Source organism: Carcharhinus amblyrhynchos, chromosome 1 (genome assembly GCF_965287045.1).
Source record: "Carcharhinus amblyrhynchos chromosome 1, sCarAmb.v2.hapA, whole genome shotgun sequence".
In the NCBI taxonomy this organism is placed as follows: Eukaryota; Metazoa; Chordata; class Chondrichthyes; order Carcharhiniformes; family Carcharhinidae; genus Carcharhinus; species Carcharhinus amblyrhynchos.
Genome location: NC_137324.1, coordinates 180,137,180 through 180,160,634, shown reverse-complemented (window position 1 = coordinate 180,160,634; position 23,455 = coordinate 180,137,180). Strand labels below are relative to the sequence as shown.

General features: G+C 42.4%; 1 protein-coding gene across 6 annotated transcripts in view; it reads left to right on the top strand.

Annotated features, from left to right (window-relative positions):
- LOC145348133 (sodium/hydrogen exchanger 9B2-like) overlaps window positions 1–23,455 on the top strand; it is a 121,287-nt gene that overhangs the window by 61,416 nt on the left and 36,416 nt on the right. For all 6 annotated transcript variants that reach the window (XM_080196298.1, XM_080196306.1, XM_080196333.1 and 3 more), the window contains 2 exons: window positions 10,481–10,580; window positions 21,753–21,948. In XM_080196298.1, coding sequence (XP_080052424.1) covers window positions 10,481–10,580; window positions 21,753–21,948 — 296 coding nt within the window. The remainder of the gene's footprint in view (window positions 1–10,480; window positions 10,581–21,752; window positions 21,949–23,455) is intronic.

Here is a 23,455-nt window from a genome sequence, read left to right as displayed (position 1 = left end):
GATACACCGGGTAATTAGGAAGGTAATTTGAATTTGGCCTTTATTGCAAGGGAGATGGTGTAGGTAAATCTTTCCACAACTGGACAGGGCATTGGTGAGACCACATCTGAAGTATTGTGTACAATTCTGGCCTCCTTACTTAGGAAGGCTATACTTGTTTTGGAAGCAGTTCAGAGAAGGTTCAGTAAACTGATTCCTGGAAAGGTTAGCATATAATCATTGGAATTTAGAAGAATGAGAAATGATCTTGTTAAAGGAAATAGGTTTGAGGAGGCTTGACAAGGTAAATGCTGAGAGAATGTTTTCCCTATGGGGAATCCAGAACTAATGGGACACAGTTTAAAAATAAGGGGCCTTCCAATTAAGACTAAGATTAGAAGAAATTTCATCTGAGTCATTTGTCTTTGGTACATTCGATATTGAACAGATTCAAGACTGAGTTACATGGACATTTATTCTACAAGAGAGTTATGGGGTAGACAGAAAAATGAGTTGAAGCCACAGTCAGATTAGTCATGTTTGATTAAATGGCAAAGCAGGCTAGAGGGGCCAAATGGCCTAATCTGCTATTTTATGACCATATGATTTTAAAAAGAGAAAATTTCACTGGTATAAAATATTATCACTGAAGTAAGTGATACTAAGACTTAAAAAGACTTTGGTAGAAATAATAATAATAATAGGAGGGATTATTATTTAAAAGGTGAAAAGCTACAGCATGCTACGGTGCAGAGGGACCTGGGGGTCCTTGTGCACGAATTGCAAAAACCCAGTCTGCAGGTGCAGCAGGTGATCAAGAAGGCGAATGGGATGCTGGCCTTTATAGCGAGGGGGATAGAATATAAAAGCAGAGAGGTCTTGCTGCAACTGTACAGGGCACTGGTGAGGCCGCAACTGGAATACTGTGTGCAGTTTTGGTCGCCGCATTTGCGGAAGGATGTATTGGCCTTGGAGGGAGTGCAGAGAAGGTTCACTAGGCTGATACCGGAGATGAGGGGGTTGGACTATGAAGAGAGACTAAATAGACTGGGTCTGTACTCATTGGAGTTTAGAAGGATGAGAGGGGATCTTATAGAGACATATAAGATGATGAAGGGGATAGATAGGGTAGAGGTAGAGAGATTCTTCCAGCTTAGAAAGGATAGCAGGACTAGAGGGCACAGCCTCAAAATAAGGGGGTGGGGGGGGATGCAGTTTAGATCAGAGTTGAGGAGGAACTTCTTCACTCAAAGGGTGGTGAGTCTCTGGAATTCTCTGCCCATTGAAGTGGTGGAGGCCACCCCACTGAATATATTTAAGTCACGGGTAGATAGGTGTTTGGTAGGCAAGGGGAATTAAGGGTTATGGGAAGAAAGCGGGAAAGTGGAACTGATCCACTTCAGATCAGCCATGATCTTGTTGAATGGCGGGGCAGGCTCGGAGGGCTAGATGGCCTACTCCTGCTCCTATTTCTTATGTTCTTAAAAAGACAAATGTTAAGGTGTAAGTTGAAATTTTGAAATGTGTGAGAATAAGAAAAAGGCAGGTTGTTAATGTAGTAAATGGACTGTAATAGCATGGCCACATTTAATGCCAGACCCCAGTTTCCCTGATGGTGAACTTTCTCCAGTGCCGCAGTCCTGGTGGTGGTGGTGGTGATCCCACAATGCTGTTCAGCAGGAAACTTCAGGATATTGATGAAGGAACTATATGCCCATTTGTGAATATATGTTGAATATATGTCCATTTCAAGATGGTATGTCATTGGGAGTTGTTGGAGTTCCCACAGCAAGTCGCAGTAGAGGTCACTAGGAGGAGGGAAATGCTTTTGAAGTAACCTTACTTAATATCCTATGAGTTGAACATATTACAACCACATGCATTTGGAATCGAGAGAGTTCATATTGAAATCAGTGGTGTCAATCAAGCAAACTCGTATATAGTTTGCTTGCATTTAATGTCATCTGACCAAAGACAGGGAGGTCAGAGTGGGTAGGGACAAGAAGCAACATAGTGAGCCAAAGGGAGGTCAGGATCATACTTTCTGATAGAACTGAACAATGTGGTTTTTTTAAAACTGCATTTGATTTCACAGTGAAGAGAGGGCATCGCCATTAGCAGAAAATGCAATATATTAGATTGGAACAAGAACTTCATCACTGTTTGAAATTGGGGAGTTTGGGGCTCTGACAGTAGTGTGAGAGGAGCTAATTGGTTTAGTATTTCATCTCCTACAGTTTAATGGGAAGATTCAAGGAACAACATCTGGATTTGGGTTACTGGAACAATTGACATGGATATCGCAGAGGGAAAAAGGAAAATTTCAGAAGCATTGGTTAAAAAAGTAAAGTCATCAGGATAACTACAATGGAAATGGAGAAAGGGGTCCTCATGTAAGCAGCATGGAAAAGGAAGCTGGTAGTTTCAAAAGATAGTGGGATTGTAATACTTTATGTTCTCAAAATCTGGATGATGTTGGTAAGGCTATTTTATTGTTCATCGCCAGTTACCCTGAGAAGGTAAAGGTGGTTGCCTTGATTTTACAACTACATTGCTTGCTAAGTAAGCTATTTCATAGGGTATTAAGAGTCAAAATATATTGTGTGTGTGCGTGTGTGTGATCATATTGAGCTCAGAGCTATTAACGGTAGTAGGATGAAGGACATTAGTGAATCAATTAAGGTTTTACCTTCATAGTTATGCATTCTGATACCAAGTCTTAAATTTACATGTTTAGTCAATTAGATTATACCAACCTGGTAGGATATGTTCAGTATCATATTCTCTGGGTTACCTGTACTCCATGAAGAGATCAAAAATAGAATAACAAGATGGGGAACATAAAGGTGAGGGACAGAAGTGAGGGTTGGGGAGGGGAATTTGCAGCATAGTAAATGGAGGTGTCCAGGTCACAATGAGAGCTGTAAGCAGCAGCAAAATTCGATGTAACAGAGAAAAGATCAGAGAGGGGCTCCTCTCAGCGGTTGGAGGCAGTGCTGGTGATTGTTCTCCATCATTTTGAGGTGCCTGCTGTAGATTGCCAAGTCTTGAAATTTACAGAAAGACAGTGATCTTCCTGTAATCTGTGACCTTAGTTTTGGGTTTGAGATCCCAGTCTGCAAATAGCTCCCCTCATCAAAATTTGATTGCCCTCAGAAATTTGTCACAATCCCCTATTCCATGATGGCATGCAAGCCATAGTCCTCACCAAGAGAACCATCTTGATTTCCATGAAGACTGGGGTCAAACAAGGCTGTATCCTTGCACCAACCCTCTCATAAAATCCTACAGTGCAGAAGGAGGCCATTCAGTCCTTCAAGTCAGCACCAACCACAATCCTACTCTGGCCCTATCTGTATAACCCCATGTATTTACCCTAGCTAGTCCTCCTGACACTAAGGGGCAATTTAGCATGGCCAATTCACCTAACCCGCACATCTTTGGACCATGGAGGAAACCGGAGCACCCGGAAGAAACCTATGCAATCATGGGGAGAATGTGCAGACTCCACACAGACAGTGACTCAAGTCGGGAACCGAACCCAGGTCCTGGTGCTATGAAGCAGCAGTGCTAACCATTGTGCCACCATGCTGCCCCATCCTCACTGCAGTACTCCACCTCCTCTCCATCAACTATCCATAAGCATGGAGATGATTTACAGAACAAACAGGAAACTGTTCAACCTATGCTGCCTTCAATCCAAAACCAAATTCACTCCAAGTCGGTCACTGAGCTCTATTATGCCAATGGTGTGTGTGTGCTCACCTGTAAACTGAGCTCCAAGTCATTGTCAACTCTTTGAAGTGCATCATTTTCAAATTATACTTTGTGACTAATGCAAAACAATTTTAAAATGTTGGATACACTTGACCTGCAAATTGAACTCACCTAACACGTTTCAATTTGCAACACTTTGGATTAACTTTGTTCCTTTCAGGCCAGAAGTTTAACTATAGCTCAAACTAGTTTAAACACAGCTTCGTATTAATACATTGTTCATCACATGATACAATATACCTGCCATTAAAAGAGACACCATAATCTAACCAGCATGCCAATTGTAGCTTTAAAAGTGAATTTTACCCCCCTGAACTTTCAGCAACAACTGGTGTTGACTCAGTCATTTAGGCTCATACTTTTATTTGTCATCTCTTTGCATCTGCTGAAGATTCAAAATAACCTGCAGTAAGAGAGCATTTGTTCTGATTTTGCAAGTGATGTTCCCTTTCTGTCAGCTGACCTTGTCCTTCCAGGTGTAGGAAATGCAGGTTGGATTCTGATGAAGACTTGCTGTAACTTCTGTTTTCTTCACTGTCCTTGTCCCATTAAAGTGATTTCTCTTCATTTTCTCCTTCCTGCTATTGAGTAACGCTTTTTGTTGTTTTTTGTATAGTCTTTCCTTGTTGTAATCAAGCAAAGTCCCGCCTCCATGTTAATACCCTACTTCTTCCACTGTTATTTCTGCAAGGTAGTCTTTATGCAGTTCCTAGCATAGTCTAGTGATGGATTTAGTATATTTAAACTTCTTACAGTAATCACTTGCAGTGGCTTTACTCTCCCTTTAACTAAAACGCACATTTTGCCTGTGTTGAATTTTTTCTAAAATCAGCATGTGAGAGGTTAATATCAAAGATCACACAAAGCACATTGTCAGCATAAACCTGCCAGTTTAGAACAGACTGGGTGTCTGAGAAAGGTCTGTATGTTTTGTTTTGGCCCACGCAATACTAGACTGGTGTTAATTGGTCAATTAACCTTGGGGAACATTATTTGAATTCCAACATATTTGATGCAATTGTTAAAGATTGCTTACATTGTTTTTCAAAATATTTAGAGATGTCTTGCTGATTAAGGTGTTGTTCTATTCAATCCACCCATTCTGGCATGCCACAACCTTCCAAACAATTGATAACCTGTTAGTGAGACTTGCTGTTGATTATCTAAAAATGCAGTACGTTGCTACTTTGTTTTAGCCTCTGAGGAGTAGTCACAGATCACAGTCTCAGTTTAGAGCAGTCATTATTTTTCAGTAGCTTGTCATATTATTTGCATTCTGCACATTCCAGAAAAGTGCCTGTGTCACATTTTACCCAGCACAGATGCAGCATTGCTTATTTGTTATATTTTTGATATAGGAAAGGACTGGTAGAGTTATTAAGACACGTTAAGTAACAGAATCTTTGAGATTTTCGTGAATTAAAACATGCAATAATTTTTAATCCCCATGATTTTTCTTGATTTTCAGGAGACAGTTAATGCCTGGGGCATTGGTGGGTTGGAGAATTGAGATTGAATGACAGAGGTGAATAGATGGGAATTGGAGAGGAAAATCAAAAACAATTAAGGGGCAGGTAAATGGAAGGTGGAAATAAATAGTAATGAAACGAAGAGAAAAGGGGAGTAGCTATGAGTGGCGATTTGAGACAGATGAGGAAGGGAAATGTCAGCAATAATTAAGCAGATGCTTTGAATTAGGTTTCTGAGAGAGAAGAGAGTTTGTTACCAGTGTGAGCTTTTTTTATTCATTTGTGGGACATGGGCATCGCTGGCTGGCCAGCATTTATTGCTGGTTGCCTAGCTGCCCTTGAGAAGGTGGTGGTGAGCTGCCTTCTTGAATCGCTGCAGTCCATATTATATGGGTTGACCCACAATGCTGATAGGGAGGGAATTCCAGGATTTTGACCCAGTGACCGTGAAGGAACGGTGATATATTTCCAAGTCAGGATGGTGAGTAGCTTGGAGAGGCACTTGCACGTGGTGGTGTTCCCATTTATCTGCTGTCCTTATCCTTCTAGATGGAAGTGGTCATAGGTTTAGAAGCTGCTGTCTAAGGATCTTTGGTAAATTTCTACAGTGCATCTTATAGATAGTACACACTGCTGCTACTGAGCATCAGTGGTAGAGGGATTGAATGTTTGTAGATATGGTGCTAATCAAGCGGACTGCTTTGTCCTGGATGGTGTTGCGCTTCTTGAGTGTTATTGGAGCTCACTCATCCAGGCAAGTGGGGAGTATTCCATCACACTCCTTCCTTGTGCCTTGTGGATGGTGGATAGGCTCTGGGAAATCAGGAGGTGAGTTAATCGCCACAGTATTCCTAGCCTTTGACTGCTCTTGTAGCCACTGTGTTTATGTGTTGAGTCCAGTTGAGTTTCTGATCAATGATAACCCCAAGGATGTTGACAGTGGGAGATTTAGTGAGGTTACACCATTGAATGTCAAGGGGCAGGGGTTAGAATGTGTCTTATTGGTGATGACCATTGTCTAGCGTTTGTGTGGTGCGAATATCCAGCCAAGCCTGGATTTTGTCCAATGTTGGTGCATTTGAACATGGACTGCTTCAGTACCTGAGGAGTAGCGAATGAAGCTGAACGTTGTGCATTCATTGGCAAATATCTCCACATCTGACCTTGTAATGGAGAGAAGGTCATTGATGAAGCAGCTGAAGATTGTTGAGCTTAGGACACTATCCTAAGGGACTCCTGGAGCTGAGATGTCCTGGAGCTCCACAACCACAACTATCTTCCTATGTACCAGGTATGACTCCAACCAGCGGAGAGTTTGCTCCCTGATACCCACTGATTCCAGTTTCGCTGGGGCTCCTTGACACTTGGTCAATGTGGCCTTGATGCCAAGGGCTGTCACTCTTACTTCACTCCTGGAATTCAGCTGTTTTGTCCATGTTTGAACCAAGGCTGTAATGAGGTCAGGAGCTGAGTCACCCTAGTGAAATCCAAACTGGGCATCACTGAGCAGGTTATCACTGAATGGGTGCTGCATGATAACACTGTAGATGGCCCTTTCCATCACTTTACTGATGATCAAGACTAGACTGATTGGGTGGTAATTGGCCAGGTTGGATTGTCCTGCTTTTTGCGTACAGTAAGAAGTCTCACAACACCAGGTTAAAGTCCAACAGGTTTATTTGGTAGTACAAGCCACGAGCTTTCGGAGCGCTGCTTCTTCATCAGGTGAGTGGGAGTTGTGTTCACAAACAGGGCATATAAAGACACAAACTCAATTTACAAAATAATGGTTGGAGTGCAAGTCTTTACAGATAATCAAGTCTTAAAGGTACAAACAATGTGAGTGGAGAGAGGATTAAGCACAGGTTAAAGAGATGTGTTTTGTCTCCAGCCAGGACAGTTGGTGAGATTTTGCAAGCTTGGCGATCAGTCTCTGCTCAGTGACTTTGCATTGTCGTGTGTTGTGAAGGCTGCCTTGGAGAACGCCTACCAAGTTCCACACACGAGGACGGCCTCAACTGGGATCTTGGGTTCATGTCACACTATCTGTAATTCCCACGACTTGCCTGGGCTTGCAAAATCGCACTAACTGTCCTGGCTGGAGACAATACACATCTCTTTAACCTGTGCTTAACCCTCTCTCCACTCATTGTCTGTATCTTTAAGTTTTGATTATCTGTAAAGACTCACATTCCAACCATTATTTTGTAAATTGAGTTTGTGTCTATATATGCCCTGTTTGCGAACGGTACTCCCGCTCACCTGATGAAGGAGCAGGGCTCTGAAAGCTAGTGGTTTTTGCTACCAAATAAACCTGTTGGACTTTAACCTGATGTTGAGAGACTTCTTACTGTAGTTACCCCAGTCCAATGCCGACATCTCCACATTTTGTGTACAGGACGTACCTGGGCAATTTACCACTTTGTTGAGCTGCAAGGGCTGAGAATGTTTCCGTAGAAACATAGGAGTTGATGGTGTGTGGGATTTGGATGGGGTGTGTGTGGGGGTGGTGCAGTTTGTTGGGGCACAGAGTTGATGTGAACAGATGGGGGGGTGTGCACGTGCATTGCAGTGCAATGTATGGAGGTTGGATAGGGTGTGCAATATGTTCATGACAGGTTGGGTTGTTGGATGGTGTACACTGTTAAAGTTGTTGCCTTGGATAGGATAGTGTTTGTGTGAATTGACACCAGAGTAGCTTTGTGAACTAGGGTTGCATGGAACATGCATTGCATATGGCAACTGATAAATTGAAAACTTTTAAAAGATTACTTACTGCCCTTCTGCTATAGGGTATTGACTAACTGTCATTTGTTTCTGAATTTGAGGTGTAATAAGATGTCACCCTTCACTTGTACCCTGCAAATATACAGCATTGTTATAATCTTTTTGATATTAAAAATATTCTATTGTAGTCATCTGTTTTAATATTTTATAAGTAAACCTGCTGATCATTATTACCCACACACTGAAAGAGCAGAGGGAGCTGGTAAAATTGAAAGGATGAGAACCCGCCCAGACCAGAAACAATTTCATAATTGTGCGGGTAAGGCCTCAGGCAGGAATCCCACCATTTCACTGGCCACTTGAGGTACACCCCACCAGCCTCTATTAGGCTGATAGGAGTAGGTGTGTGCAGTAAGAAGTCTCACAACACCAGGTTAAAGTCCAACAGGGTTATTTGGTATTGAGAGATTTCGGAGCGCTGCTCCTTCATCAGGTGAGTAGGGAATTGAATTCACAAACAGGGCATATATAGACACAGACTATGTTGGAATGGGAGTAGGTGTGGTAGAGTGGTTAGCACTGCTGCCTCACAGCACCAGGGATCCAGATTCAATTCCTGGCTTGGGTTACTGTCTATGTGGAGTTGGCTCGTTCTCCCTGTGTCTGCGTGGGTTTCCTCTGGGTGCTCGGGTTTCCTCCCACTGTCTGAAAGACATGCTGGTTAGTTGCATTGACCTGAACAAGTGCCAGAATGTGGCGACTAGGGAAATTTCACAGTAACTTCATTGCGGTGGTAAGGTAAGCCTTACTTGTGACTAATAAATAAACTTTATTTTAAGGGTGGGGAAGTGATGATTAAACTTTCTTCCATCTTGGGCAGGAAGTGGATAGAATTACAGAATCCGTACAATGCAGAAAGAGGCCCTTTGGGTCACTAAAGCTGCACTGACAAACAATCCCACCCAGGCCCTGTCCACATAACTCACGTTTACCCTGCTAATTTCCCTGGCACTATGGGGCAATTAAAAATGGCCAGTCTATCTAAATCGCATATATTTGGATGGTGGGAGGAAACCAGAGCATCCGAAGAAAATCCACATAGACACGGAGAGAACGTTCAAATTCCACACACAGTCACCCGAGGCCAGAATTGAACCCAGGTCTCTAGCACTATAAGGCAGCAATGCTAAACCACTGTGCTGCCATTCCACCCCAAAGTGTGGGGGAGGAGGGGGTCCAAACCGATTACCTGCATTGGACGCAGTTCAGCTGAGCTTCTTAGGGTTTGGATTGCGAAGGTTGATCTTTGGCGAGAGACTGAGTGAACTGGGCCTACATTCGGTGCAGTTTAGAAAAATGAGAGGTGATCTCATTGAAACATCCAAGATTCTAAAGAGACGTTACAGCATAGATACAGAAATTGTATGCCTTTGTTGATTAGTTCAGAATATCAAGGCATAGTGTTGTGATAAGGGGACGATCATTTAACAATGAGATGAGAAATTTCTTCACTCGAGTCGTGAATCATTAAATTCTCTATCCTAGAGAAATGCAGATGCTCCATTATTGAATGTAGTTGTGGTTAGGACAGAGACTTTTATCTAAGGAGATCTAGGGAAATGGGAAGTAGACAGGAAAGTGAAGTCCAATATCAGCTGTAATTGTATTGAATGACAAAACAGACAGGCCAAGTAATCTATTCCTGTTCCTATCTCTTGTACATGGAACATAGAACAGTACAGCACATTACAAGCCCTTCGGCCCTTGGTGTTGTGTCGAGCTATGTCCAAACCCAAGATTAAGCAATCCCACTCCCTATCATTCTGGTGTGCTCCATGTGCCTATCCAATAACCACTTGAAAGTTCCTAAGGTGTCCGACTCCACTATCACAGCAGGCAGTCCATTCCACACTCCAACCACTCTGAGTAAAGAACCTACCTTGGACATCCCACCTATATCTCCCACCATGAACATTATAGTTATGCCTCCTTGTAACAGCTACATCCACCCGAGGAAATAGTCTCTAAATGTCCACTCTATCTATCCCCCTCGTTATCTTATAACCCTCTATTAAGTTGCCTCTCATCCTCCTCCCCTCTAAAGAGAAAAGCCCCAGCTCCCTCAACCCTCCAAACCAGGCAGCATGTTGGTGAATCTCCTCTGCACTCTCTCCAATGCTTCCACATCCTCCTTGTAGTGAGGTGACCAGAACTGAACACAATATTCCATATTAATTATGTTCTTGTATTATCTAGTTCAGTTGGGGCTGTATGTTTGTTTGTTGTAATATATGTTCAATATTAACCTCTTGTTGATGCAAAAATCAAGGTTTATATTACTCAAATTGCATAAACCATTGAGAAGTAAATCATTTTGGTTAAAATACTGAATCACAGTGTATTTCCAAATGGTAGAAAATCTATTATAAAGTATGTGAAAAAAATAAATTTTTATTAGGATGCACATATTCCTGGAATACTGCTGCTGTCATTGGTGTCTGTTTCACATCCTTTTCCTCCTCTTCCAGTTTATTCAACATGGTAAACAAAGATAGTGAATTCTTGACTAATAGTATGAACGAAGACAAAGCTCCCCAGGCAACTCTGAAAATAATGTCAGGCTCACAGGTATGTGCAAGTGGGAGTGTGTATGTAAAGATATTTGATTGCGGGAGTGTGGGGGGGGGTTTATTCAGAATAATTTTGAAGCTTGTTCACACTCATTATGTTACTGGGCTTATTTAAAATATTATTAATTGTCTTAAATGTTATATATATTTTTCTAATTTATTTATTAGTTATTTGGTTCAACCTCTAAACATCAAAATTTTGCTGTGGTAAAGGGCATTAGCTGATTTAGAAGAAATGGTTTGTTTAAATTTTAAAATGAAGCATATTTTCTGCTCGAGTTTTCACATTGAATTCAGGAATTATTTTTTCTGGTTTGGCTGGTACTGTAAAAAGTCTGACAACACCAGGTTTCAGTCCAACCGATTTATTTGATAGTAAACTCACTAGCTTTCAGCTGATCAAATAAATCGGTTGGACTGAAACCTGGTGTTGTCAGACTTTTTACTGTGTTTACCCCTGTCCATCGCCGGCATATCCACATCTTGGCTGGTACTTACAGGAATTGATGTAATTACTGCTGGACACTCAAATGACAAATAGATTTAATACTCTCACATTATCACTTTCCTGTTTCAATGTGCTTCCTAATATTACATTTCTGCTCAGCAGAAACAACCACTCACTCAATTCATCAGATTCTCTGCACTCATTGCTCCAACTAGATACAAATCCACGAGCTGATAAACCTTGCTCAACACAAACCAATGCACTCACACAGCAAAGCAGACGTTTAATACTTACTCTTGTTCACTGGTTTTGAGAATTAAGCCGTTCTCATGAACCTTAAATGTAATCTCAACATAATTGTTGTGTGAAACTTTTAGGTTAATGATCCAGTGCTTCGAGCACTAACTTCACAGAGACATTCAAAACTTATTTTCTTTTTTCTCTCAGAAAAGTTGATTACCTCCATTAGGAACTAAAGAATCTTGCAAGGCTTTGTCAGAGGGAGGTCATGCCTAACAAATTTGATTGAATTTTTTGAGGGGGTGACTAGATGTGTGGACGAGGATAGTGCTGTCAGTGTAGTTTATATGGATTTCAGCCAAGTCTTTGAGAAGGTCCCACATGGGAGACTTGTAAAGAAGGTAAATAAATGCACATGAGATACAGCGTAATTTGACAAAGTGGATTCAAAAGAGACAGGGGGTGATGACAGAAGGCTGATTTAGTGACTGAAAGCCAGTGCCCAGTGGCTTACCACAGGGATCTGTGTTGGGCCCCCTATTATTCGTCATTTATATAAATAACATTGATTGTGGGGGATAGGATTAATAAGTTTTGCAAATGACACAAAGATTGGACAGGTGGTTAACAGTGAGGTGGAGTGTCTTGGGCTACAAGAAGATATAGATGGAATGGTCAAATGGTTGGAAAAGTGGCAGATGGAATTTAACCCTGAAAAGTGAGAGGTGATACACTTTGGAAGGAATAATTTGACAAGAAAGTACTGAATGGTAGGACACTAGGAACTTCTGTGGAACAAAGGGACCTTGGCGTGTTTGTCCACAAATTTCTGAGAACAGAAGGACATGTTAATAGGGTGGTGAGAAAGGCGTTTGCCTTTATCAATTGATACATATATTACAAAAGCAGTGATGTTATGTTGAAGTTGTATAGAACTTTTGTGAGGCCACAGCTGGAGTACTGTGTGCAATTCTGGTCGCCACATTATTGGAAGGATGTGATTGCATTGGAGGGAGTGCAGAAGAGATTCACCAGGATGCTGCCTGGGATGGAACATTTAAGTTATGAAGAGAGGTTGCGTAGACTTGGGTTGTTTTCGTTGGAGCAGAGAAGACTGAGGGACGACCTGATTGAGGGACATGGACAGAGTTGATGTATTTGAGGCCGGTGTGGACTCATTGGACCAAAGAGTCTCTTCTGCGCTGTATGATTCTACATATCAGCTGTCAAAACATAAGGGTTAGACCCTGAAGATTCATTGCTCCTTACAAAATATATAATATAAAAATATAAAATATATAAGCTAAATGGATGTCGTAGCAAGTGTATCATTAGTAATTAGTAATTTTTACTTCCTATGAACTGAAGCCTGCTTTTGTCAAAAACTAAATCCCCATTTTCAATATAGACTGGATTCTGCTGCTAAGTACATTCGCATTGTCACCAGCATTTAGTGTTCATAGTTATCAAAATACAGCTAACGGTTGTATCCAGTCCACCAGAGCTCAATATTTGTGTGCTTTAGATTTTTAAAATTCTTTCATGGGATAAGAGTATCACTGGTTTGGGCCGGCATTTATTGCCTATTCCTAAGTTTGAAGTCTCACAACACCAGGTTAAAGTCCAACAGGTTTATTTGGTAGCAAACACAACTAGCTTTTGGAGCTCTGTCCCTTTGTCAGGTGAATGGGGAGTTCTGATCACAAACAGGGCATATAAAGATACAAACTCAGTTTACAGAATACTGATTAGAATGCGAGTCTCTATAGCTAATCAAGTCTTGAAGGTGCAGACAATGTGAGTGGAGAGAGGGTTAAGCATAGGTTAAAGAGATGTGTATTGTCTCCAGACAGGACAATAAGTGAGATTTTACAAGGCCAGGCAAGTCATGGGGGTTACAGATAGTGTGACATGAACCCAAGATCCCGGTTGAGGCTGTCCAGACTTGGCTATCAGTTTCTGCTCAGCGACCCTGCGCTGTCGTGTGTCATGAAAACTGCCTTGGAGAACGCTTACCTGAAGGTCAGAGGCCAAATGCCCGTGACCGCTGAAATGTTCCCCAACAGGAAGAGAACAGTCTTGCCTGGTGATTGTCGAGCGATGTTCATTCATCCGTTGTAGCATCTGCATGGCTTCCACAATGTACGAAGCCTCGGGCTATCCTTTCCTGCAGCATATCAGGTTGACAATGTTGGCCAAGTTGCAAGAGTATGTACTGTGTACCTGGTGGTTGGTGTTCTCATGTGAGATGATGGCATCCGTGTCGATCCGGCACGTCTTGCAGAGGTTGCTGTGGCAGGGTTGTGTGGTGTTGTGGTCACTGTTCTCCTGAAGGCTGGGTAGTTTGCTACTGACAATGGTCTGTTTGAGGTTGTGCAGTTGTTTGAAGGCAAGAAGTGGGGGAGTGTGGGGTTGACCTTGGTGAGATGTTTGTCTTCATCAATGACATGTTGAAGGCTCCAGAGAAGATGTCATAGCTTCTCCACTCCAGGGAAGTACTGGACGACGAAGGGTACTCTGTTGACCATATCCCGTGTTTGTCTTCTGAGGAGATCAGTGCGGTTTTTCACTGTGGGGCGTCGGAACTGTCGATCAGTGAGTTGAGCATGAGTCTAAAGGAAGAAAATGTCATCGATGTATCTAGTGTGTAGCATCGGTTGAAGATCCTGTGCGGTGAAGAGGTCTTTTTCGAACCTGTGTATGAAGATGTTGGCATATTGAAGTACGAATTTGACCCCTATCACTGTTCTGTGTGTCTGGATGAAGAACTGGTTGTTGAAGGTGAAGACATTGTGGTCCAGGATGAGGCAGATGAGTTGTAAAATTGCATCTGGAGACTGGCGGTTGTCGGCGTTGAGCACTGCGGCAATTGCAGCAATGCCATCGTCGTGGGGAATGCTAGTGTAGAGTGCCGAGCCCTCCATTGTGATGAGGAATGCCCCTGGTTCAACTGCTCCATGTGTACTGAGTAGAAAGTCCGTAGTGTTGTGACAAAAGCTGGGGGCTGTTTGTACAATGAGTTTCAGGATGCCCTCGATGTAACCGGAGAGGTTCTCGCCCAGGGTCGCATTGCCCAATATGATGGGACGGCCAGGTGTGTTTGCCTGTGTATCTTCGGGAGGCAGTAGAGATTTCCAGCACGGGGAGTATGTGGGATGAGTGTGGAGGGTGCTCTGAAAGTCCAGATCAAAGGTCCTGATCAGTGTTGAGTTGACGGGTATGTTTTTTTAGTCGGATCTGCAGGTAACTGTCTGTAGTGTTTCTCATTGTTCAGTTGTTGGTACACTTCTTTGCAGTAATCTGTTCTGTTCAGTATGAAGATGGCTCCTCGTTTGTCATCAATCTAGCAGACAGTGTTGTGGTTGGTCTTGAGACTGCGGATGGCGTTGTGTTGTGCTTGGGTGATGTTCGGGGCCGTCTTGTGAGTGCAACTGATCAATCTGGTGTTAACGCACCTCCTGATGGTTTGGGCATACATGTCCAGTTGAGGGCAGCGGCCTTCCGGAGGAGTCTAATTGGACTCTTTCTGCTTCGGTTACTGCACAGCGGATCTCTCTGTCGGCTGTTCTGGTTCATTGGCTGTCTCATTGTGTTCACTGTTGGCCTCTTGGGGTTTGTGGAAAAACTCCCGCAGCCTCATTCGCCTGATGAATTCCTCTGTGTCTGCTGTGAGGGTAGTGGGGCAGAAATTGAGCTCTCGGCTGAGAACTTTGATTTCATCTGGCTGAAGTGTGTAGTCTGACAAGTTAACAATGGACTTCCCTGCAGTGGTACTGTTTCCTTCTGTGGTACCGGGGGAGACTTGGTTACTGCTGGTGGTGATGCCGAGTTTCTCAAGTTTCCTGTTCTTGGTGTTCATGTAGATGGTGTAGTTTCTTTTGTCTCAACTGCTTGGCAGAGTTTCGCAGCTGGTCTGTGTCCTGAGCACAAGTTGAGAATATGAATTCTATCTTGATTTCCAGGATGCGGTGTTTGCTGTAGAGATGGTGTATGAGGTGGTTGAGGAGCGTGAGAGAGGTGCGATGGCAAAGTCTTTCAGCTTAGTCTGTGTTACAAGTTGACCTGAGTGGGTTTGTGATCTGTAGTCCTTTCGTATCTTATCTGCTTTCTTGCATCTTTGTGGAAACTTGATGTCTGTGTCGATATGAGCAATCTTCTTGGAGATCCTCTCCACTTGGATCCGGCAGTTTGCGGTGGCGATGGTAGTCATGATGTGGAGATGCTGACATTGGACTGGGGTAAACACAGTAAGAAGTCTCACAACAGGTTAAAGTCCAACAGGTTTATTTGGTAGCAAACGCCACTAACGTTTGGAGCTCTGCCCCTTCGTCAGGTGAGTGGGGAGTTCTGATCACAAACAGGGCATTTAAAGACACACTCAGTTTACAGAATACTGATTAGAATGCGAGTCTTTACAGCTAATCAAGACTTAAAGGTGTAGACAATGTGAGTGGAAATAGCATTAAGCATTGGCTAAAGAGATGTGCATTGTCCCCAGAGAGGACAGTAAGTGAGGTTTTGCAAGCCCAGGCAAGTCATGGGGGTTACAGATAGTGTGACGTGAAACCAAGATCCCGGTTGAGGCCGTCCTCCTGTGTGGAATTTGGCTATCAGTCTCTGCTCAGCAACTCTGTGCTGTCGTGTGTCGTGAAGGCTGCCTTGGAGAATGCTTACCCGAAGGTCAGAGGCCGAATGCCCATGACCACTGAAGTGTTCGCCAACAGGAAGAGAACAGTCTTGCCTAGTGATTGTCAAGCGATGTTCATTCATCCATTGTCATAGCGTCTGCGTGGTCTCCCCAGTGTACCAAGCCTCAGGACATCCTTTCCTGCAGCGTATCAGGTAGACTATGTTGGCTGAGTTGCAAGAATATGTACCGTGTACTTGGTGGATGGTGTTCTCATGTGAGATGATGGTATTTGTGTCGATGATCCAGCACGTCTTGCAGAGATTGCAGTGGCAGGGTTGTGTGGTGTCATGGTCACTGTTCCCCTGAAGGCTGGGTAGTTTGCTGTGGACAATGGTCTGATTGAGGTTGTGCGGTTGTTTGAAGGCAAGAGGTGGAGGTCTGGGGACGGCCTTGGCGAAATGTTCATCTTCATCACCTCCTCAGAAGACAAACATGGGACATGGTGGACAGAGTACCCTTCGTTGTCCAGTACTTCCCTGGAGCGGAGAAGCCACAACATCTTCTCCGGAGTCTTCAGCATGTCATTGAAGATGAACATCTTGCTAAGGCCATCCCCACACCTCCACTTCTTGCCTTCAAACAACCGCACAACCTTAAACAGACCATTGTCCGCAGCAAACTACCCAGCCTTCAGGAGAACAGTGACCACAACACCACACAACCCTGCCACAGCAACCTCTGCAAGACATGCCGGATCGTTGACACAGATGCCATCATCTCACGTGATAACACCATCCACCAGGTACACAGTACATACTCTTGCAACTCAGCCAGTGTTGTCTACCTGATACACTGCAGGAAAGGATGTCCCGAAACATGGTACACTGGGGAGAGCATGCAAACGCTACAACAACGACAACACTTCAGCAGTCACGGGCATTCGGCCTCTGATCTTCGGGTAAGCATTCTCCAAGGCAGCCTTCACGACACACTACAACGCAGAGTCACCAAGCAGAGACTGATAGCCAAGTTCTGCACACATGAGGATGGCCTCAACTGGAACCTTGGGTTCACATCACACTATTTGTAACCTCCATGACTTGCCTGGGCTTGCAAAATCTCACTCATTGCCCTGTGTGGAGACAATACACATTTCTTTGACCTATGCTTAATGCTACCTCCACTCACATTGTCTGTACCTTTTAAGACTTGATTAGCTGTAAAGACCCACATTCTAATCAGTATTCTGTAAACTGAGTGTGTGAGTTTATATGCCCCCCACTCACCTGATGAAGGGGCAGAGCCCCGAAAGCTAGTGGCATTTGCTACCAAATAAACCTGTTGGACTTTAACCTGGTGTTGTGAGACTTCTTACTGTGTTTACCCCAGTACAACGCCAGCATCTCCACATCATTATTCCTAAGTTTGCCAGTCCATTTAAGAGTCAACCACACTATTCTGGGCCTGGAATCACCTGTAGGCCAGACCAGGTAAGGATGGCAGATTTTTTTTTTCCCTGAAGGACATTTGTGAACCAGATGGGTTGTCCAGGCACTTTTCCAGTAAAGAAATGTTTTTTCCTAATTGTTACTTTTTCTTTGACTTTTGTTGGAGAGCGTGTTTTTAAACGCTGAAAAGTGAAACCGCCAGCCGTTATTCTTTTAGCTCCTTGTTGTTGTTTGTGTCTGAACTGTGCTCACAAAAATAACTCCCAAATAAGGGTAATCTGCTTATAGGGAGTTTATTACAGCAGACCTGATGAGCTGGACATGTCCAATGGCCATTCTAACCTGACATGTCAGGTGGGATTAATTAATAAATTGACCTGATTCTTTTCATTTCCATAGGACACCAATTACATAAATTTCCAACACAATAAAACTCTGATCTTTGTACAGGTGTACAGCCATCTTCCATTCTTAGTGACCCATAAATCAATTGTCAATACCAGAATTTTATCTCTGACCTTCAATCCTATTTCAAACCAGAAAACCACACAACTTTGAGTCCATTGTTTCGAACTAACCTTGAAAAAGTAATTTCAGTTATTGTAGTGAGTGAGAAATGCTACAGATCTGTGTCATGTTAGTTTTGTATTTGGGTGCTCTCATTCCACAATGCTAATTGAATTGGTAAAAATATTAGCTGTTCTACCAGCCTGTTGACCCATGCTGGCTCCCCATGGGACAATCCAGTCAGTTCCACAGCTGCTTGATTTCCATCGTCCTGCTAGTTTATTTTCTCCAATTTCCATTCAACACATTGATCCAGCTTTCACCACCGTCATGGGCAAGTAATTATTATTTGCTATGTTAAAATGTTCTTCCTAACAATCCCCTTGCATCTCCTGCCCAAAGTCTTAAAACTGTGTTACCTAGTCCTCAGTACAACACAGGAAGGGGCACTTCGGCCCATTAAGCCTGCGCCGACACATGACATCTTCCTATACTAAACACCTTATGCCTCTATGCAGTTCATATTCCTCTGTTCCTTGGCTACTCGTGTATCTGTGAAGATGCCTCTTAAACATTGCTGTTGTATCTGCATCTATCACCTCCTCTGGCAACACATTCCAGGCACTTGTCACCCTCTGTGTAAAAAAAAACTTGCCTCTCACATCTCTTTTAAACTTTTCCCCTTTTACCTGAAAGCTATATCCCCTAATAATTGACATTTCTACCCTGGGGAAAAAACTCTGAATATCCATTCTATCAATATAAGAACATAAGAAATAGGAGCAGGAGTAGGCCATCTAGCCCCTCGAGCCTGCCCCGCCATTCAATAAGATCATGGCTGATCTGTCGTGGCTCAGTTCCACATTCCCGCCCTCTCCCCATAACCCTTAATTCCCTCTACCTCTCATAATTTTGTTAACTTCTTTCAGGTCGCCCTCAGCCTCTGACATTCAAGTGAAAACAAACCAAGTTTGTCCAATTTCTCCTCATATCTACTACCCTCCAGTCCAGGCAGCATGTTGGTAAACCTTTTCAGTGCCCTCTCCAATGCCTCCATATCCTTCTAGTAGTGTGGCGACTAGAACTGCACAAAATATTCCAAATGTGGCCGAACTAAAGCTATAAAATTATAGAATTCCTACGTAGTGAAGAAGGAGAGAAGGCTGTTCAGCCCATTGAGCCTGAACTGACAACATTTTTACCCAGGCCCTATACCTATAACCCCATGTATTTACCCTGCTAGTCCCCTTGATTAAGAGGCAATTTAGCATGGTCAATCAACCTGCTAAATCCATTCTGGATTTAGAACATAGAAAAACTACAGCACAAACAGACCCTTTGGCCCACAAGTTGCGCCGATCATATCGCTACCTACTAGGCTTACGTATAACCTTCGATTCTATTAAGTCCCATGTACTCATCCAGAAGTCTCTTAAAAGACCCTATCGAATTTGCCTCCACCACCACCGACAGCAGCTGATTCCACTCACCCACCACCCTCTGAGTGAAAAACTTACCCCTGACATCTCCTCTGTACCTACTCCCCATCACCTTAAACCTGTCTCCTCTCGTAGCGATCATTTCAGCCCTGGGAAATGGCCTCCGAGAATCCACCGGATCCACACCTTGATAACCATACATTAATTTATTATAATAATGTTCCCGACATTGAACATTGGGAAACATGTCCCATCACTGACGGGGGGGGAGGGGACAATTATGTCATGCACTTATGCAGATATAAAATGCAACTTTGCAATCCTTGCGATATTTTCTGCCAAGCACATCCAACATGAGTGGAAAGGAAAATCCAGAACCATGTTTCCATCATTGCCAATCCACCAGTTTCTCACATTGCTATTTGTGCCCATACTTGCCAGTTATTCACCACTGCTATTCCTTTCACATCTAGCTGTGATCATGTGTCCCAATCTTTTCTTGATGAAGACTATTTCAATTACAATATCTATCATTAAAATGTTGTATTTGTGTAAATCCACTCTATAGATCTACCACCTTTTGGCCAAAAGCATATGCAGTTTTTGAAAGGGAACCTCAATCTTGTCATAATAACACAACAAAGTTATCAATATGTGCAGAAGTACTGTTCATTTGTCCAGACAAACCAATGAGTCATATGAGTATTACCATGTCACTGCTTGCCTGGTTTCCTTAAGCAGACAAGCTTTTGTCTACCATTGAGTGGAACCTGGTGTATAGCCTCATACAGTACACTACTCAGTAGACTAAAACAATACGTTAAAGTGTCTGCCTTCACTGATCTTCCCCAGTGGTATTTTTCTCAATGATTCTCTCTTGATTTAGTGCATGTGTTAATAACACTGGTCTAAATTTATAGATTCAGCACAGCTGATGTACTATACCTGCAGCTATTTGCACATAATGTCCAATGGAGATTGGCAGCATATTAAATCACATGTTTGAATAAATTTAAAGAATAGAATTTGTTTCACATTAATGAAGAGACAACACTGTATAAATGTGAAAAATTAAGCTTTTATAGTGTCATTTAGTAAAACTATAATCAGTCATCATTGACTGACACTTGATTCAAGATTAGTGTCTACTTGGTGATGAGTTTCTGTCTTGGATCTTCATATGGTCAAACAGACCAATTCTTGGCTATAAGCTAATACAATATGCACACAATATGTATGTGTAACATAATATAAACATATATGTTTTCTAATCAATATATGCTGAACAGATAAAATGGGCAGAAGTTATAGAACATAGAACATTACAGCGCAGAACAGGCCCTTCGGCCCACGATGTTGCGCCGACCAGTTAAAAAGCAATGACCCTCTAACCTAAACCAAACCCTTTCCATCCATAAACCTATCCACGGATCTCTTAAATGTCCCCAAACTAGGCGCATTTACAACTGCAGCAGGCAGGGCATTCCAATCCCTCACCACCCTCTGGGTAAAGAACCTACCCCTGACATCCATCCTATAACTAGCACCCCTTAATTTAAAGCTATGCCCCCTCGTGCTAGCTTTCTCCATCCGAGGAAAAAGGCTATCACTGTCCACCCTATCTAAACCTCTAATCATCTTATATGTTTCAATAAGGTCCCCTCTTAGCTGCCTTCTTTCTAACGAAAACAACCTCAAATCCCTCAGTCTCTCCTCTGGAAGATGAGGTTATTTTGTGACAGCTTTGTGGAAAAACACATTGTGGAACCAGCTAGGATTAAAGCTATTTTTGATCTAGTATTGCATATTGAGACAGTTTTAATGAGTAATTTTGTAGTAAAAGATCCTTGTGTGTGGGTGGGTGGGGATGTGGGGTATGATCATAATATAATTGAAATCCAAATGCAATCCCAAACAGGAATCTTAAACTTAAACAAAACCAATCACAATCGCTTGGCAATACAGAAATTAAATATTACGGAAAAGAGAGATATAATGCTAACGTTTTTCGCCTTGCACTGATCAGGATCAACTCAAGAATGTCAAATCTCAAACAATCACAATTTATACTACAAGAGGAAAGCATGCTGATTAGTTGCTTTTGGGGCAAAAGGGATTAAAGGATATGGGGGAAAGTGGGATCAGGCTATTGAGTTGGATGTTCAGCCATGATAATGAACTGCAGAGCAGGCTCGAAGAACCAAATGGCCTACCCCTGTTTTATTGTCTGTGTATCAGCTATTAACATCCATACTAACAACATATCATTTGTGCATATTAACCAATATCTTGAGCATGCCTATGGCTGCATGCTCAATTCTTTACAACAATTTAATAGAAAAGCTGATATGGAACTTACATCTACTAGTTCTAATTATTAACCTGTCAAGTTATTCTTTACCAAAGAGACTACATTAGGTGCCTAATAAATATGATGTATTTTGTATTCTTGTTGCAGGATGTCACTGCGAAGGTGAATTCTATCGACGATTCAGGTGCACCAGTGGAAGTAGAGCATCAATCATCTACTGAAACTGCTCTGACCACCCTTTTGAATAAAAGCAGCCAAGAGGAGAAGCCTGCTCATCACGCCAAATTATGGCGAATATGTGCATGCCCACCTCAAGGAATCATTGCTAGTGTATTAACAAAGGGTGAGACCATAATATTTAAATATTAATTTGTTTTTGTTAATAACAGAAACTGGACCATAATATTCTGTGTGGTTACACATTTCTATATGAACAGAGGTTTCACTACTTTTGATGTGCCACAACATTACATTTGATTCTTTTTCAGGTTCTAGTATTGCCATTATAATTCTATTCCAATGCCTTTCCACAATTTTTAGATTAGATGCTCAAATTTGATTCAGTGCTGACCAGATTATACTTAGAATTGTTGAGCAGAGCAGAATTTTTGTACACAGTGTAACATGTTAATGTTAGAACTGGATGGGAAGATACCAGAATGGATTCCTGGCTCAAAATAGAGTAACTTCTTTTAGAAAACATGGAGGAACAGAGTGACAGGACTGCTGTTAGTTTCAAAAAAATTTAAGAAAGGTGAAAAGTTGGATTATAATACAGTACTCCTTTACACCCCCCCCTTAACCTAACCTTAAAATCTTTGTGTATTTGTTAACACAAATTACAAAATATATCTAAGCTACAGTCACCATGTGTGATACTGGAGAGAGTTACCCTGATGAGGGCAAGTAGATTTTATTGGGAATAATTAAATGAAGCTAAAATTTGTGTACTAAATGACTGATTCCTGAGCCACAAATGTCTGTTTTCTTGATGAGCATTGCCTTGTATTTTACTGAATACTGCATGGAATTTGGTGTTTTAATACTCACTATAGAATGTGATATGGATATGATCATAAAAATGATGGGAAGAAAAAGACCAGCTGACCCAGGAACCCCCTGCCGCCCCCGCCCCCCCCCCCCCAAGTTATATATTGTGATTTATGTGCATTTTTAGTAGTTTAAGTCTGTAGACCAAGACTTAAGAACATAAGAAATAGGAGCAGGAGTAGGCCATCTAGCCCTTCGAGCCTGCCCCGCCATTCAATAAGATCATGGCTGATCTGTCGTGGCTCAGTTCCACATTCCCGCCCTCTCCCCATAACCCTTAATCCCCTCTCTTATCAAAAACCCATCAACCCGCGTCTTAAAAATATTTAGCGAGGTAGCCTCCACCACTTCAACGGGCAGAGAATTCCAGAGACTTGGTGGTAATTGAATGAGAGAAGTTTATTTGGGTTCTTTTATCCCAACTGGATGGCTCCCTGAGGAGCACAACTACCATCAGAATTGTTGGCTCATCATCATCATAGATGACCTAGGAATAGACCAGGTGGTTGCTATCATTTAGCAACGTACTGAGTGCAAGAAAGTGGGGTCTTGAATAAGCAGGTATTTTATACAGAATATAACATCCTATAAACAGGTTTCTAAAAAGGCAACAATTTTTAAATATTCTTTGGAAACAGGTAAAGTTACTTAGTTCAAGCTGCTACGTTGACATTTCTAAGTTGTTAAGATGGTGTCTTGTGCGCTGTCTTATCTCCCAAGTGTTTAGAAAAGACCAAGATGTGACCCCCGGCAGGATGTAAATAGAAAAGCTGATCTCACTCAGGATGATGAGAGGGATG